The following is a 19717-nucleotide window of genomic DNA, read 5'->3' as shown; positions in this document are numbered from 1 at the left end:
TCTATCAAATTTCAAAATAAATATTGAAAAGTCGGTAGTTATGCCAATTCATGTATCCCTGAGGTTGAGAAAAAAGTTAGAGAGCTTTCCCCTTTTAATGGCGTACAGACGCCCTATCGTACCTTGGGACCTATATAACTCCAGATGTAAAACGGTTATATGTTTTAAATTATGGTCCATTGGTATTTTCGATAATACAAGATTTGAAGAAATGGAGAGGCCACACTCTGACGTGGTTTGGGAGGGTAAATGCGCTTAAAATGAATATAATCCCTAGGCTTATCTATGTCCCGCATGCCATTCCGATAACTCTGCCACAGAATTTTTTTAACCAAATAAGGAGTGCTCTCACGACCTTTGTATGGGGAGATAAACACCCCAGACTGGCATATGAGATGCTGAGAAGACCAAAGGGGGAGGGTGGGGTAGGCATCCTGGATATAGGGATTTATTACAGAGCCATGGCCCTGGTTCATATTATGAACTGGGGGGAGGTAGTAATGGCGGAATGGAAATATGGTCAGTTGAGGGACTGGTTTAATAAATGGAAACATCAGATTAGACCTGCAAATCCCCTAAACATTTTTGAGGAGTGTTGTGCTAATTTACCAGAGCCGGGCCATATGTTATCTCGTATGTATAAGTTGGTGTTGAGTGCTCACGGCCATACAACTCCCTATTACATTCGTGAGTGGGAAAAAGAACTGGGCCACAATTTTATGATAGAACAAGTGGATAGATTGATGAAGACAACACACCTTTCCTCAATTAGGGCCAGATCCTCAAAAGGGATACGCCGGCGTATCTACTGATACGCCGTCGTATCCCTGTTTCTATCTTTGGAACTGATCCACAGAATCAGTTTCCAAGAGATAGACCGAAGATCCGGCATGTGTAAGGGACTTACACTGTCGGATCTTAGGATGCAGTACCGCATCCGCCGCTGGGGGCATTTTGCGTCGAAATGCCGCCTCGGGTATGCTTCGTTTTTTCTCCGTAAGTTTTAGTTTGCAATCGTAAAATTAGGGCTGCTTTTACAAAGTGTAAACTGTTTACACCTTGTAAAAGCAGACCCTTCTGTCCAGCGACGCGTTTTTTTTTGTTTTAAATTTTTTTTTTTCCCGCCGTATCTTTTTTTTTTTTCCCGACGCAACTTTATTGACCCGGCGCGATCCACAAAGCTTGGCGTAACGTAATTTTGCGCTATGCACGTCGGGAAAATGACATCACGAGCATGCGCAGTACGGCCGGCGCGGGAGCGCGCCTAATTTAAATGGGAATCGCCCCCATTTGAAGAGGAACGACTTGCGCCGGCGGAATTTAAGTTACACAGCCGAAAATTTCTAGGTAAGTGCTTTGTGGATCGGGCATTTAGGTAGAAATTTTAAGGCAGTGTAACTTAAATGGGAATTTTTACGTTACGCCGGCTCTTTGTGGATCTGGCCCATAGTTCTTATATACAAGAGATATCCTATAAATTTCTCACTAGATGGTACCGGACTCGGACTCGCCTGGGGCAGATGTACCTGTCGGCAGATATCAACTGCTGGAGGGGATGCAACCAGAAGGGGTCATTTTTACATTTATGGTGGTACTGTCCCGGATTTAAGAAATTTTGGGAGTTGATAACACCCTGAATAAAAAAAGCTAACACCTAGAGCTATAGAGCCCTCCCCACTACATTTCCTTTTTTCATGGGATGCCATAATCTATTAAATTTTACAAAAGAAGAGTCACTCCACACTTGGTAAATGCAGCTAAGGCACTAATCAATAGATTCTGGAAACAATCGAGATGCCCCACGATAAGGGAGTGGAAGGGGGAGGTAGGATTATGGAAGCGGAGAGAAGGGTAGATACGGTGAGAGACCAACAGGACAAATTTAAGGATACATGGGCAGGATGGTTATACTACTCCTCCAAAATAGGGGTGGACTGACCCGGGGGGGGGGGGGGGGGGGGAGAGCCAAGCCAAGGTTTTTTTTTGGGGGGGGGGGGGTTTGTTTTGTTTGGTGGTTGTTTCTCTCTTCTCCTTTTTGGAGAGCGGAGGACAAGGTGTGGATGCGAATGTTCCCCGCCGCCCAAGGGCGCCCTGGAGGGAAGAAATAGAAGGAAAGGGGTAAAGTAGGAGGATAGAGCCAGAGAAACCCTAGGGGAAAGGAGAATCTGTGTTATATGTTAAAAAGATCTTTATAAGGGTAAATTGTAAGCATTGTATTTGTCTGTCTCTGTTCAATGCTTTTTATTTTTAATATTTTGATTGTAAAATGAGATTTATTATAATAAAGAAAAAAAAAGGGATCATAAAAAATAAAACACACAGATCCTGGTTCTCTTATGGGAGAAATGACTGAACGTCTCTGTTCATACAACGTATGAACAGCGATCTGTGATTCCTCCTAGTAAGTCCCATGCCCCCTTCAGTTAGAACATGCAGAGGGAACACAAACCATTGATCCCCCCTAGTGTTAACCCCTTCCATGCCAGTGACATTTTTACAGTAATCCGTGCATTTTTATAGCACTAATCGCTGTAAAATTGTCCAAGGTCCCAAAAATGTGTCAAGTGTCCGATCTGTTTGCCATAATATCGCAGTCCTGATAAAAACCTCAGATCTCTGCCATTACTGGTAAAAAAAAAAATAATAGAAATGCCATAATTCTATACCCTATTTTGTAGACGCTATAACTTTTGCGCAAAACCAATCAATATACGCTTATTGCGATTTTTTTTTTTTCTTACCAAAAATACATATCGGTCTAAATTGAGGATTTTTTTTTTTTTTAAATGTGGGATATTTATTATAGCAAAAAGTAAAGTGTTTTTTTCAAAATTGTCGCTGTTTTTTTGTTTATAGCACAAAAAATAAAAAGCAGAGGTGATCAAATTCCCCCCAAAAGAAAGTTCTGTTTGTGGGAAGAAAAGGATGCAAATTTTGTTTGGGTAGAACATCTAGTTAAAGCGACGCGACGTTAAGGCTTTTAACCCCCGCTAGAATCCGAAAAAGGATTAAAAACACCAGCAACGCTTCGGGGAGGGGAGAAGAAGAGTTGTAAGTAACGCTAAAGGTGCAGTTGGTTAGGTAGGAAGAGAACCAGCGAAGAGTACAGTCATGGAGACCAAAGGCGTGGAGTTTTTTGAGCAAGAGGGGAGTGGTCAACCGTATCAAAGGCATCCCTAAAGACCCTCTGGTGCAAGCCATCTGGTCCCGGTGACTTATTTGTGTTAAGTTTTTCAAGTATATTTCTAATTTTATCCTGTTAGCCATGAGGGTGCTCCCTGTGTCTTGGTAATTGAGACCCCCGTTTCCCTCATGAAGACTGAGTAGAAGAATACATTCAAAACCTTAGCCATCTCTCCATCTTTTGTAACCAGATTCCCTTCATCATTCTTTATGGGGCCAATATGTTCTCACCTCCCTCTCTTACTATTTACTCAAAGCAGAGTTCCACCCATTTTCTGAATTTTCTGGGCCAGATTCACGTATCTGGCGTATCTTTGTGCGGGCATAGCGTATCCTATGTACACTACCCTGACACAACTTAGACAGGCAAGTGCAGTATTCACAAAGCACTTGCTCCGTAAGTTGAGGTGGCGTATTTGGAAGAGGTGGGCGTGTTGTATTAAAATGAGCCGTGACCCCATGCAAATGAGGGGCCGAACAAATGGCGCATGCGCCGTCCGTGGACGTATCCCAGTGTGCATGCGTCGGATAGAATGCCTAAGATACGTCGAACACTGCCTAAGACGTGAGCGCAACTTACGCACAGCTTTATTCATGTACGACTTACGTCAACGTCGTAAAATTTGACGGCTGTTCCGACATCCATACTTTGCATTGACTGCGCCTCATATAGCAGGGGTAACTTTACGCCAGACGTAAGCCTAACGTAAACGGCGTAGCACCCAAGATACGACGACGTAAGAGACTTACGTTAGTCGTATCTTGGCAACAGTGAGGCGTATCTGATTCTATCTATTCTATGAATCAGGCGCATAGATGCAACGCCTCACATTCGGACTTACGAAGGCGTATCAGGAGATATGTCGTCGTAAGTCCTTTGTGAATCTGGGCCTTTCAGTATGGCATCCCCGTAGCTCACCCTTTTCACAATGTCATTTTCTTTCTGCTTAGAAATACCTTTTTTTCTTTTTTACTTCCGCCCGCCTCTGCCTAGGTGATTTGCAAGGGATCCTGGAATAGTGGTGTCATGTCTTGTGTGTCAGGAAGAAGGAGATTTGCGCACTGGCATTACTGCGCAGGAACGAGGCCGGGAGGTGCATGCTGGGTAGCCAGTTGCACCAAAATCCTGAAAATTAAGAGAATAGGCCTATAGATGACTAACATGGAACTTGCCTGCTTTCAAGATCTAATTAGTAATCAAATATTTTAACAAAAACTACACTGACCACACATATGCCATGTTCTAAATGTTTCTGTATATCTTTAGACATATACAGAGGTGTTTAAAAAAAAAAAAGTATTTGGGGGACTGGAACTCTGCTTTAAAGATTTATTTTTTAAATAAAGGAGCGTAGTTTAGGGAAGTTGGTTCTTTTGAAATTCAGTGTCTTTGTATTACCCTTGTGTTTCCTATTTTTGTGATTTATGCTGAAACGAATTGACCCCTGTGTTCATTCAGAGACCTAAAACTAAAGACCCCCCCCCCCCCCCAACAGGGCTAATAAAAAAATAAAATGATGAGAAAATGTAAAAAACAAAAACACTTTAACCCGTCCGCTGCTCTACTAACACCGTCCACTGCTCCACTGACACCGTCCACCGCTCCACTGACACCGTCCACTGCTCCACTGACACCGTCCACCGCTCCACTGACACCGTCCACTGCTCCACTGACACCGTCCACTGCTCCACTGACACCGTCCACTGCTCCATTGACACCGTCCACTGCTCCTCTGACACCGTCCACTGCTCCACTGGCACCGTCCACTGCTCCACTGGCACCGTCCACTGCTCCACTGGCACCGTCCACTGCTCCACTGGCACCGTCCACTGCTCCACTGGCACCGTCCACTGCTCCACTGGCACCGTCCACTGCTCCACTGGCACAGTCCACTGCTCCACTGGCACAGTCCACTGCTCCACTGGCACCGTCCACTGCTCCACTGAAACCGTCCACTGACACCGTCCACTGCCAGGATGAGGTCAGATCAGTGATCAGGAGCAGGGCCGATTCCAGTCGGCAGTGCGCTGCACTGGTTGCTAAAATCGCCTGGTGTCCAGCAAACGTCAGAGGCTGCGGCTGCCCAAGCATTCAGAGTGCTTAACCTCCTCGCCTAGTCAATTAGCTCCCCCTCCACCCAGGGACTTGCCTTGCCCAGCTCTGATTACCAATTTAGCCCTGGAAGATGTGCCCCCTTAATAACCAGGCCATTTGTTGCAATACGGCACTGTTAATTTAACTGACAATTGCCTGGTCGTGTGATGTTGTACCCAAACAAAATTGATCCCACAAATAGAGCTTTCTTTTGGTGGTATTTGAGCATCTCTTTGCGTTTTTTTATTTTTTGCGCTATGAAAAAGAAAAAACTTAAATTTTGAATAAAAAACTGTATTTTTTACTTTGTGTTATAATAAATACCCCCCAAAAAAATGTCTTCATCAGTTTAGGCCGATATCTATTCTGCTACATATTCTTGGTTAAAATAAATTGCGTATATTGATTGTCTTTTGGTGGGCGTGATTTATTTTTATTTTTTTTGGTGGAGGGGGGCAGCATTTAATTCTTGGGCCCAGGCAGCACAATGTCTTGGGCCGGCCCCGAGGGCAGTACTATGTGGGTCTATGGATGCACACACCCCAGCTGAGGAGCGTACCAGTGCATGTGCCCCCATAGCACATAGCTTGCTATGGGGGCACACTCAGAAGGGGAGGAGCAGAGAGTGCCAGTGGGGGATCCCAAAGGTGGAGGTATTGGACCGTTATGTGCAATATCCTTGCACAGAGCAGGTATGTTTTTTTTGTGAAAAAAAATCAACCTTTAGGATCACTTTAAGGAGATGCTAACTTTTTATATCTTTTTTTTTTTTTTTTTTTAAACTTTGTTTTACAAATAAAATATTTTTTGTAATCTTTATTTTTTTGGAGTTTACAATACAAATACAAGGCTCATAATAAACCAAAGAGAAGGAAAGATGTACCCGACACACCACATCATATAGTTTACATGGCAAGAAAGGTCACAAACTACCAAAGGTACATATAGATAATTGCACTCATCATTTGACCTTTCACAAGACTCCAGCCACGAGATTGCAAGCTTGCCAGATAATGTACGAGGGCACATACAGAGCAGCAAAATACAAATGAGTAAAAAAATAAAATAAAAATTAAATAAAATCATATACCTAAAATGAACCCAAAAAAAGTATCTTCATACAGAAACCAAGTAGTAAGTAAGTAGTAGTAACCAAGTGTAAGAACAAGCTGAAATTCTTACCTCAATGTTTTGGAGATCAAGTATGTTTAGTAGGGGGATTACAGAGCAATGGAGCTAGTAGTAGGAGTGGCTCTTCATGTGCATTAGGGATTTCGAAGCAAGAGGGCCATCTATGCCGAAAAACCCTCAAGAATCCGGAATCACTTAGTAGTACTACATCAAGGCGGACCATTTTTTTTTTTAACATTGATCACCCATTCTGCCTTCATGATGCCAGCCACTTCTCTTTTCCAATCAGCAACTGTAGAGCAAACAGTCTTCTTTTAATATCCATGAAACTTTTGCCGCATTTAACAGGTGCAGGGTTAAAAAATGTTATTACAATCTAACATAGGAGGGTATGTCATGAAACGGAGACTGCAGTAGTGTACATTTAATCGGACAAATTAACATTTAATACATTGAACACAGCATGAAGGCAAGTGGAGGGAGGAAGGATGAATCCCTCCTCTGATTTCTTTGTGTAGACAAGCTTTAGCGGTTGAGCTCTGTAAGAAACAACAGTCTTTTTTAAAAGAATGCCTGTAAGGATAACATGGAAAACCTGAGAAAAGCAGCAGAGAGCTCCATTTGCTGGTCAATAACAGAAAATATATTATTGCTATTTACCTGACTAAAAAAAATAAAAAAATGTTTTTATTTATTTTTTAATACCTGACCATGACAAATAAAGACTATGAATTAAAGGCATATATTGTATGATGAGCATTATGTTGTATGATATAAAAAAAAATATTTTACATTTTTTTCCCCACAGAGTCTTTGGCTTTGTAGCCAGAAAGGGCAATGGAAATGAGAACATCTGCCACCTCTTTGCAGAACATGATTCAGAGCAGCCGGCTAGTGCTATAGTGAATTTTGTGTCAAAGGTCATGATTGGCTCCCTGAAGAAAATGTAGTCTTGCTTTGGGAAAAAAAAAGTTGGTTACAATTTTTATTTTTAATGACGCAATCACATTTTCTTTGCATTCCTACAAGAACAGAGGGACTATAAATTCATATTTTGAAGTGCAAAACAAAATATTTCTAAAGAAAATAAGTTAATAGATTAAAACAATTCTTCTCCCCTTTATATTTTGTACATGTAAGGAAAGTGTATCATGCACCAAATTGATTTTAATTGTATCCAGTATGTACAGATAGTGGTGCACATACACTTTTAGTGTTCTATTTTTGTCAGAGATTTGCCTTTAATAACTAATAGAATTTAAAACTGTGCTTTGGAGTTAAAGGAATTGATGGAAATTAATCTGCAAGTGTTTTTAAAAGAATTGAGAATATACAGTGGTAGATTGGTTGAAAAACGTAACAAAAATCTGATCTAAAACTTTGGTAATTCAAGCTGAGCATGTTAAGAAAAAATCCATAAACAGCACTTACCCTCTGAAAACCATATGTCAAAAAGATGAGTACATTTCAGGAATATAGGCATCTGTAATTCTAAACAAAGCTTGTTTTTTTCTTGAAAACGTTCAGCTTGGCCCTTTGGTGAAACTAATTATTCACAATGAACAGGAAGGCTTTGGGGGTGTGAGAGTCAGGGCCAAAATACAAGCTTCACAGTAAAAGCGTATAGAATGCCACTGTCTATTTCTTTGATGCCTCTGATCGTTTTGACGTGGTATTTAAAAAAAAATGTAGTTCTTTTTTTGTTTTTATCATATGCTTAGTTTGGATTGCTGATGACGTGGAAGTGATAGGTTTACTGTAAGCTGCTGAAGGCACATTTGTAAGTGACATTTTATAGGCAAGTTATTGTAGTTCACAAATGTAAGGAAAAGCAGAAAAATGGGTAACGTCATCATTTTTATTTTGTATGGTGTTTATCAATGGTAATTTTATATTGGCTAAATGTTTGTCTATGCAGTTGTGGTTCAGTTTCCAGTTGTGGTCTGGTATGAGCAAATTTCACTCAAACAATGTGTAATGTTCTTTAAAGGTTCTAGACCATGTATATAAATATGAGGATATGGAAGTATTTTCCATTTATTTATGGATTATAAAAGATCTGGTACAATATATTTGTTCCTCATAGAGAAAATGCACATTAATAACGGAGCTATATAAACACCTTTTACACCCTGCAGTGAACAGTACTCACACAGGTACATAAAATTGCGGTACGCCGCATGAACATTTACGTCGGCAGAATGGCAAATGGGCATACATGTACGTACCTTTAAATCTGAAAAACAGCTGAAGAACAGGGAGATGTCAGTGTAAATACAGCATCTCCCCATTCTTCCTAGTGACAGGTCACTGATCGTCTGCTCCCTCATCAGGAGCAGCGATCAGTGACGTGTCACTCGTAGCCACGCCCCCTAACAGTTAGAATCACTCCCTAGGACACCCTTAACCCCTTCCTAGACCCCTAGTGGTTAACCCCTTCACTGCCCGTCACATTTACACAGTAATCAGTGCATTTTTATAGCACTGATCACTGTAAAAAATGTGAATGATCCCAAAATAGCGCCAAAAGTGTCCGATGTGTCCGCCATAATGTCATAGTCACGAAAAAAATCGCTGATCGCCGCCATTACTAGTAAAAAAAATAATAATAAAAATGCCATAAAACTATCCCCTATTTTGTAGACGCTATAACTTTTGCGCAAACCAATCAATAAAGGCTTATTTTTGTAGAAAAATGTAGAAAAATACGTATCGGCCTAAACAGATAGTATGGCTGAATTTGCAATGCAATCAAACCAAACTCGCACAGGAATCTTTTTTTTTTGGTCCACAGCAGAATCCGATCGCATGGGTGTTCACATCCATGCCATCCAATTCCTGTCTGAATTTGCAGATCGCACTGCAATATGAAATTAACTTTTAATTGACACTCCCAGAAGTTTGCACTGGACTGCCGCCTGCAAACATGCAATGCGGGAACTCGCAGTGGATTCGTAGGGTTCCCGCATCGCTGCAGTGTGAACTGAGCCTTAACGGAACACTAAAGAGAATTTTTTTTTTAAATAACAAACATGTTATACTTGCCTCCACTGTGCAGCTCGTTTTGCACAGTGTGGCCCGAATCTGGTCTTCTGGTGTCCCTCGGGGGCTGTCTCCGCTCCCCTGCAAGAACTTTCCACCTTCATGACAGCCAATGGCTGCGCTGCTATCAATATCCAATGACGATCCCACTCAAGCTGGGAGAAACCGTGGTGGGAACGAGCCCACGGAGTTTCGGGGCTTAGGTAAGTAAAACCGGGGGGCTGGGGGGGCCATCATTGCCAGGTTTTTTTTCACCTTAATGCATACGATTTTTTCTCAGACGAAATTTTTCAAACGATATTCGGATCATGTGTACGGGCCATAGGAATTGTCTTTTCAACTCTCAGAGATATCCTAAATACAACCAGTCACTAAATCTTTAATTAGCATAAAAGTACATAATTGCCACCTTAGCATAAAATACTTTATCTGATGATGACTCTAGACCAACCTTTTTCAACCAGGGTGCATTAGCACCGCGGGGTACCTTAAGGCTTCTTTAGGTGTGCCTTGGCAAAATGCCTAAAAATTTATCAAAAATGGTATATAAGCCAGCAGGTGGATAAAGCCTGCCTTTTAGTTGCACAAAGCCTCAGGTTTTCATTATACACCATTAGGACTTTCTAGACACTGGCATCCTAACAACCAATGATGTCATCAGTTGATAAGGAGGATGTCAGTTGCCTCCACAGTATCCCTGCTTGACCCTCCTCTGCCTCTCTCTCTCAGCACGGGGGTCACATTAGATGAAAAAAAATTGAGGGAGAAGAGAAAGGTTGTAGTACTAGGCAGTACCAGTGTGCAAAAGTGTATTTGCTTTGAAAGAAAAAAAAAATCGCCTCCAACGCTGGGTGTCCTACATGTGTGAATGTTGCTGCATTATGTAAAACTGTTAGGCCCCGTACACACGATAGAATCCATCCGCAGATAAATCCCAGCAAATGGGTTTCTGCGGATAGATCCTATGGTGTGTACACGCCAGCGGATCTGTTTCCGCGGAGAAATCTCCTCTGGGATGGATTCCAGCAGATCGGATATTTGTTGTGCTGCACAACATATCCATCTGCTGGAATCCATTCCAGAGGATGGATCCGCTCGTCTGTACAGACTTACCGGATCCATTCGTCCAAAGGGATTCCCCGCACGCGTCGTAATGATTTGACGCATGCGTGGAATTCCTTATATGACAGCGTCGCGCCCGTCGCCGCGTCATAATCGCGGCGACGGCGCGACACGTCATCGGCAGAGGATTTCCGCGCGGATTTCAATGCGATGGTGTGTACACTCCATCCCATCGAAATCAGCGGAAATCTTTGAGAGGATTTATCCGTGGAAACGGTCCGCTGGACCGTATCTGCGGATAAATCCTCTCGTGTGTATGGGGCCTTAGAATCATTTTTTACATTTTAGAATGGGGTGCCTCAAGACTGTCCATAATTTTAAAGGGTGCCTTGACTGAAAAAAGGTTGAGAAACACTGCTCTAGGCCCCTGGAGTTAGTGGTGAGATGTCAGTTTCTGCTCTGCCAATTGTCCGACCTCATGGTAATAACCATTCTCTTCTAGAGTGTGCAAGCAAATGTAAAAGTATAACGTAAACGATCCCTACAGTTTTAAGAAATGTAAGCAGCTACAGAGGTCTGTGTTTTGATGTTGGTAGGGTTATTTGGGAGCTGTAGGACTATGTGCAGTAACTGTCAGACCATAGAGCTTCACATTTCTGATTCTTGGCACTAAGTGTTATCCCTCAAACAAGATATGTGCTTATTTATAATGGAGAAGATAAAGCACTGTTACAGTATATTTTTCTTTACTACTGTATACCAGTTTTCCTTTTTTTTAAACGGGCAATGGTGTGCAGCCTGCTATAACCTAAGAAGTTACCTGTGCTTTACATATTTGGCATTGACAGGTCATGTAATTGGGCTTACAGCTTTTATTTTATTTTTATTATAAATCCCTGTTCACTTTTAATAGCTTCAGACTCTCAACGGCAGAGGAACATGTTGCATATTTTTAAAGCACACCAATGTGCTTAATTAATGTGCAAAGCATTTTTTATGGAAGTATCGCTGGATTTTAAATAGAATCCTAAGTAAATGTAAATACAATTATAAATAAAAAGGGTTAAACAGTAAACCTGTAAAATTATATTACTTTAGGATGAAAGGTTCATATTCTTGCTCAATAGCGTCCGGTTCTGAAGCAAATCGGCGAGACATGTGAAAGCTGCTATTGCTGTCAGATCCCCCAATCTTTATAACTTGTTCTAAGTCAGTGACTTTAAAAGTACTGAAGCTCTTGGATCAGTGTGAAAGCCAACAAGTACTTTCAGAAGAAAAAAAAACAGCATTTGTAACCAGTTCAGGTTTTATTTAATGCTTCTCACAAGCTAGCACATGGTGCCAATCGTACACATTCCTTACAATATGTTGCATTTGTTTTATTTTGTAAATTTTTTATTTTATTTTTGTTCACAAATTACAAACATGTCTCCTATATTTCTGTATCATAATATATTTGTTTTTACACCCAAGCTTAAAAGGGCTTGAAACTTATCAAAAGATAATTTATCACAGACGTGTGGAACTTGTGGAACCTTTTTTTAGTCTGATTCTAGTTGACTTCTAGTGTTGGGTGCTTTTGAAAACTAGTAGGATATTCAGCCTGACATAGTGCAGCGATAGGATCATGCAGTATTCGGGATGTCTGGCTGCCAAGTATGAATAGTATCGGTGATCACAAAACACACATGCAGACATTTTACAGTATTTATCTAACTCTGGCTAGATGTCATTAACGGTTGGTGGTCTACAAAGGAGATACATTTACCTTGTATATGTTGCAGTATATTTGTTTCATATGGCTGGATAAACATAACTATGTGCAATAAATACTAATTACTTAAATTACATATTACCATTGACAGATTAAAGCCATGCATCAGAAAGATTTTCCAGTAACCAGGTTTTCTAATATCATGTAATGAAGTTAGTGACCATAATCAGTGGAGATTGTACCTTAATGATACATTACCTCCACGTAAAAAAAAAAAATTTTTTTAGAAGTGCCTTTTCTATCCCAGTATTCTTATTTTAAGTATTGCTCTTAAAACATTATATTTTTGGGGAAGGGGAAAAATAACAGTATTTTTATATACAATTCTAATTAACCTATTATTTCCAAGCCATTGCACACTTTAGTCCACGATGCAGTCAAAATGTAGAAAAAAAAATGAAAACCTTATTTTTATATGCTATGCAAATTAATTGCTTGTGTATGTTTCCTATCTTTGTTTTGTAAGTTTTGTGTGCCAAGATGGAAGATTCTAAGGTCTTTCTGCGTGTAATGACTTTTAATCCTACAATGTTTTAACATTTGAAATTAACCCTTGAATATATAAATATGGGAGATTCAACTGACCTGATTTCAAAGATGCATTTGTCTTCCTTCACTATTTGGCGAGTCACTGACCCACAAGCCAGCATGGGTATATCAGGTGTTGGGGCACTTCTTCATAAGAAAGCATGCACCTTCAAAAACAGGCCAGATCCTATATTTTATGTTGATGGGTTCTCTTAAATTCATGACTAACAGGTCAATGAATTAGCAAAGGCATATTATGCCAAAACGGTTCAAAGTTATAGTGCTATGTATTGAAAGCTTGGCACTTGTATGGACTGCTATTGCCAAAATCACCTCTTTTATGTTTGTTATGTATTGTTTACTGTTGTATTATGCGCTTATTCTACCATCTTTTTTCCTTTTTACATATTGTTTTTTCCCAATGGATATACTACATCTGCGTTAACAAAATAAACTGACTCTAAATATATTTTAATTATAGACTTCTTATGGACCAATCAGAAATCTCACATCTTTTTAAAATATTGAAATATTTTTGTAGTGTATGCTTTATTTTAATTATATATTTTAATATGACACATTAGAGAAGTAATCATAGTTAATAAATGTGAATATACAGTAGATTCATTTACTATGTCCATTCTAAGAATGTACACAGGTACTGCAGTGCTTTTATACAAATTACATATTGCTTTATGACTGTAATGCTTTTATTACTCAGCATTACTACATGCAAATTTACTCAATTTATGTTTAAATAAAATATTATTTGTATATTTATATCTGTTATACTGTCATTTATTTTGGCTAACTTGGATGCTCTTCACATTTTCCCTATACTAAGCTGTGTCTACTGGGTAAGAAATGAATGTATATGTCAACCCAAAACTTGTGAAATGATTCTAACTCCCGTCAGATATTAATGATATTAATTGCTATTCAGTGCTCTTTTAGTGAGATTTAACCTCACTTCCTCTGTTGATAACAATTTCATTAAACAAGATATGATGGACAATCTGCAATATAAACGCAGACAGAAAAATAAATCTGACAAGGGTTCTATCTTTTTCCTGTTCTACAAAAAAGTATTTCTATTTCCTACTGTGTTGCTGTTGGAGATTTCTCCTCACTTTCTGTCTGGTAAAAATGTCACCAGGACAAAAAGTGAATGGAAATCTCTCTAATAGAGCCCTGGATAGCAGGAAACAATTGACAGCGGATCTATCCTTTCTCCCTTCTATCCAAAATGAATACAATTTTGACTGAATAAACAATTTCCTATCGAGGAGGAAAAAAAACCCAGGCTAAAAATGGCAAATTTATAATCAGTAGGTATTATTCTGATGACCGCATTTTTAATACCGTCTACATTAATAGATAAATGGCCAGAAGCTACTTGCCAGTATATTTAGCATAAAGTGTGTGTGTGTGTGTGTGTGTGTGTGTGTGTATATATACATATGTGTGTGTGTGTCCTCTGGCCTTTCCGTGCATTTACGAATGGCGCCGATTGGCTCCGGCGCTCCCCCCACCTTAGGCCAAACGCGGTACTGCACACTGCTTTGGCCTGAATCCTGCTCGCAAACCGAGTTTTTATTTTTTAAATACAGCGCTCGTATTGCGAAACGCTTGTTAACCGCGTTACTCACAATCCGAGGTTCCACTGTATATATACTGTGTGTGTGTGTGTATGTGTGTGTATATATATATATATATATATATATATATATATATATATACAGTATCTAACAAAAGTTAGTACACCCCTCACATTTTTGTAAATATTTTATTATACCTTTTCATGTGACAACACTGAAGAAATGACACTTTGCTTCAATGTAAAGTAGTGAGTGTACAGCTTGTATAACAGTGTAAATTTGCTGTCCCCTCAAAATAACTCAACACACAGCCATTAATGTTTAAACTGCTGGCAACAAAAGTGAGTACACCCCTAAGTGAAAATGTCCACATTGGGCCCAATTAGCAATTTTCACTCCCTGATCTTATATGACTCATTCGAGTTACAAGGTCTCTGGTGTGAATGGGGAGCAGGTGTGTTAAATTTGGTGTTATCGCTCTGCCTTGCAGACACAGCTGCATTCATCTGCGCTGTGTCCGCTGATTGGCAGGAGGGAGGCACTTATTTCAGAGATGTGGGGAGCAAGTTGCGATTCAGCAGACGGTATGGATGTTGCAGCGGCTCCCCACGTCTAACTACATACATGGTAAGTTTTGATTCATAGGCATCCTTGGAGTACATTCTTTTCTTTTAAGAGCTGTTATAACCTGAGATGTTCTGCCGGAGCTTATTAATATTCCTAGAGTAGGTTTTATTTTCGGTCGGGTTAATAATATAGAGGCAATGGTATTGCACTAGAGTCCAGCACACCTACGCCATCTGGTGGTGTTTTATTAATTATACAGGTGCTACACTTTATATCACATATTGTGAATAGGACATAAATGCCAGCAGGCTTGTTCCTCCAATTATCTTTGATGCAGCTATATCGTGTTGCTTGCCCTCTCTCCCTTATCGGTACATATTGGAGGGGAGTTGAGAGATTAAAGGCAACTCTATGTAATTTTCTTATTTTTGACTCAACCAATGTCATCTACAGTTGTATTCAAAATTATTCAACCCCCACTGAAATTGATTGTTTTGGCCAGTTGGACATTGATTTTGATCATTCAGTCATCCTGCTTACAATTAAATCAAAGAGGCACGTGTAGGTCAGACAAATGTAACATAACATTTATAATGAAATAACCACAAATGTCTTCTCTGTGCTCACATAATTTTCAGTTTTATTCAACCCCCAAGTGACATTCAATCTTAGTACTTAGTACAACATCCTTTTACAGTTATAACAGCTTTTAAACGTAAAGCATAGCTTGACACAAGTGTCTTGCAGCGATCTACGGGTATCTTCGCCCATTCGTCATGGGCAAAAGCCTCCAGTTCAGCCACATTCTTAGGCTTGCGCACTGCAACTGCTTTCTTTAAGTCCCACCAGAGGTTCTCAATCGGATTTAAGTCTGGTGACTTATGGTCACTCCAAAATGTTCCAGCCTTTAATCTGCAACCATGCTCTAGTGGACTTGGAGGTATGCTTGGGATCATTGTCCTGTTGAAAGGTCCAACGTCTCCCAAGCCTCAGGTTTGTGACGGACTGCATCATATTGTCATCCAATATTTCCTGGTATTGAAGAGAATTCATGGTACTTTGCACACGCTGAAGCTTCCCTGTACCTGCAGAAGCAAAACAGCCCCAAAGCATGATTGACCCCCCGCCATGCTTCACAGTAGGCAAGGTGTTCTTTTCATCATAGGCCTTGTTCTTCCTCCTCCAAACATAGCGTTGATCCATGGGCCCAAACAGTTCTAATTTTGTTTCATCAGTCCACAGAACACAATCCCAAAACTTCTGTGGTTTGTCCACATGACTTTTGGCATACTGCAGTCGACTCTTCTTATTCTTTGGAGACAGCAAGGGGGTGCGCCTGGGAGTTCTGGCATGGAGGCCTTCATTACGCAGTGTGCGCCATATTGTCTGAGCAGAAACTTCAGTACCCACATCTGACAAATCTTTTCTCAGTTCCTCAGCAAACACACGGGGACTTTTCTCCACTCTACGCTTCAGGTAGCGCACAGCAGTCAAAGTCAGCATCTTCTTTCTGCCACGACCAGGTAGCGTTTCAACAGTGCCCTTTGCCTTGAATTTGCGAATGATGCTTCCTATGGTGTCTCTTGGTATGTTTAACATCTTTGCAATCTTCTTATAGCCATTGCCCTTCCTGTGAAGAGTAATCACCTCTTCTCTTGTCTTCCTGGACCATTCTCTTGACTTCACCATGTTTGTAACCACACCAGTAAATGTCTAGAAGGAGCTGAGTATCAGTCTTTTAAAGCTGCCTAATTGGTGCTTATTAGGCTTTATTGCTGCTCCCCGACATCCACAGGTGTTTTCAATACCTGATTGAAAACACTTCAATGAACCTCTGTTCTTCAGAGTGGTACTCTTTAAGGGGTTGAATAATTGTGTAAATGAAGAATTCACAAAATAAACATTTACTACTGTATTACAAAACCAATTGATGTCATTTTAGTTGCATATGGTTCTTTAAGAAGTCCTTGTAGGATTTAATTCTGAATACAATTACAAATGTACACTAAATTCCCTAAAACCCTTTACAGCATTGGGGGGGTTGAATAATTTTGAACACAACTGTATTACACCTCCTATATATAATTTTTACACTTTAGTCAGTTAATTATACCGACTAGGTGCTTATAACCGATCCGGCATCATCTCACGGTTACAGCCTTTCACTATATACTTCATGTCACACCCAGCTAACCCCTGCATCGCATTTATTTCTCTTGCAGCGGGTACTGGCTGCAGCAGCACAGTTCATTCAGTGCGACTAATGCCGCGTACACATGATTGGTCAATTCGTTGAGAACGGTCTGATGGACCGTTTCCATCAGACCATCCGATCGTGTGTGGGCCCCATCGGTTATTTATCCATCGGTTAAAAAATTTGAAACTTGTTTTAAAATTAACTGACCACCGATAGAAAAAAAACAATCGTTTGTAGGCACGTTAAAAATACACGCATGCTCAGAATCAAGTCGATGCATGCTTGGAAGCATTGAACTTTTTTTCAGCACGTCGTTGTGTTTTACGTCACCGCGTTCTGACACGATCGTTTTTTTAACTGATGGAAACTAGCTTCATCGGTTAACTGATGGAAAAATCCATCAGACAGTTCTCATCGGATTGACCGATCGTGTGTACAGGGCATTACTTTTGGAAGGTATGCTAATGATTCAAACTTAAATTCTCAGAAGAACCCTTGTGGCCATATATTCTAAATCTAATATACTACATTACAGGGCCCAGCTTGGGCTGACTCCAGTAGTGTCGGATGTGGACTCTAACTGGTACCAAGCGACAATCCAGTTGTATTTACTAACCATCGGATGCACCAGTAGCTCCAGGACGCAAAGCTGCTAATTTTTCTCTGTTTTTAAACGCTTAGATGGAATGGTATGCATGTAGAATAGCTCCAAATTTGTGAGTATTTATATGATATTAATTTCTTGTTGCAGATACCATTGTTTGATATTTTTTGATATCTTATGTTAATTCATTATTGTACATATTATAGATAGCTGGCTGACTTTTCTCTATACCCCTGAGGAAAGAGAGTTGTCTCTCCGAAACCTTAGGTGCAATTTGGATAATCATGTCCTACATATCTATCTACATTTGGTTGTAATTCTCATTCCGTACTGTATTCATTCCATACCCAACTAATTTTTAATGTACATTGTTTTGAACATGTAGCTTATATCCTTGTGCCTTTAAAGTCCAGTCAGGGGATCCCCCTTTTTTTCACAATTAAGTACATAAATTGAAATGCATATGAATGATTCCAAAGAAAGCGGGGATAATTTGCCTTTGGATGTTTTGCCAATTGGCCCTAATTAATACTTTTTAAGTTAAGTTCGTTTTTTAGTTAAGTTAATTAGGGTGCTGTAAACATAAGACTTAATGGATCCTTTATGAACTTGTCAAGTGGCTCACCAAAGGGACACATCCTCCATCAAAGAGCATACGAGTGAGGTGGCTTTTACAGGCAGCTTTAAGCTGACCAGGCATTCAGTCATAAGATTCTGAGCATATGGACAGAAATGAGAGCCCTTCTGGCAATTTGTGTCCTGACACTACACAGAAAAGACAGAAGGTGCTGTTTTTCTGGTGTTCCACCAGAGTTCAGTTCTGAATCAAGAAAATGTTATACTTGCCTGACGGTAATTTTGTCTTTCCTGATGCAAATCATGACGGCATATACGTATGGCTAGGCTCTGCCCCCTGCCCTATTCCAGGACCGGTTATACTATATAAGTAAGTTTTCTCCCTGCTGGTAGAATTCTCAAAACGTAGTATCGCTGTCAAGCCCCTTTAGGGAGGGACCTATATGCTGTCATGCTTTGCATCAGGTAAGTATAACATTTTCCTCTTTCCTGACACAAGCATATCATAGCATATACGTTTGGGATGTAACAAGCACCAGATGACAAGGCTGGGTAATGCGATTGTGTGTTTAAGTCGAGGATTAGATCTATCCCCCTGCTAACGACTGAAATGGGTCCCAAATGTGTTGAATGTAGATCAGGTTGCAGTTAACATATTAGTTCTGGGGGGACTCCCTGTCCATGGATGCGCAATCTGTCTGGTAAAGCTGTCTCTGCTCTCAATTGATGGATTTGTCCTAAGCCCCTTGGCTAATTTTATCCTCACCCCTGCGATTGTCTTTAATGGACAGTGATTGTCCTCTTCTGATGCTGCTAGGCCTGAAGAGCACATTGTTTGCCCTTTGAGGAAGGGCTACTTCCATGTTCTTCTTCAACCTCAAATCTATTTCCAATGCTTGTTGTACTTTAGACACTTTAGTTTGGATACGCCAGAAGGATGATGTTCTAACCCAGATGTAAAGATGAAGCCCTCTGTATAGTGCTGAGGAAGAGAACAGAGCCACTTTGCCTGATTATGGCAGCAACAAGGTAGTTTATAGCTTGACGCTTGGATATCTGAGATCCTTCTTCTAGACATATTAGCCATACAAAATACTTTTGCAGTGTTACTGGCCATATTGAGTCTGTCTTATCCTTCTGAATAGAGAGTGAGACAGCAGGCCTCACACTATTTGGAGGAACCCAAGGGGAAAGAACAATCTTCCTAGGTCTTTTGAAATTGGTTTACGAGGCTATGCAACAGTTACTGGATCCCAGAGAGTGAGGACACTAATGAGCCTGATCTAGCCTTTAATCCCATCTCTAGGCTTACTTGTATACTATTCGATCTGTACAGCAGGGAACAGAGGATTCCATCCTT

At 40.4% G+C, this 19717-nt stretch overlaps 1 protein-coding gene across 2 annotated transcripts in view; it reads left to right on the top strand.

Moving 5' to 3' along the window:
* The window catches only part of TNS3 (tensin 3), a 395327-nt gene extending 387087 nt beyond the window's left edge, over positions 1–8240 (top strand). For both annotated transcript variants that reach the window (XM_040353375.1, XM_040353376.1), the window contains one exon: positions 7218–8240. In XM_040353375.1, coding sequence (XP_040209309.1) covers positions 7218–7359 — 142 coding nt within the window. In that variant the 3' untranslated portion in view covers positions 7360–8240. The remainder of the gene's footprint in view (positions 1–7217) is intronic.
* Positions 8241–19717: the final 11477 nt, after the last annotated feature.

Source organism: Rana temporaria, chromosome 5 (genome assembly GCF_905171775.1).
Source record: "Rana temporaria chromosome 5, aRanTem1.1, whole genome shotgun sequence".
Taxonomy (NCBI): domain Eukaryota; kingdom Metazoa; phylum Chordata; class Amphibia; order Anura; family Ranidae; genus Rana; species Rana temporaria.
This window is presented reverse-complemented; position numbering and strand designations above follow the sequence as displayed.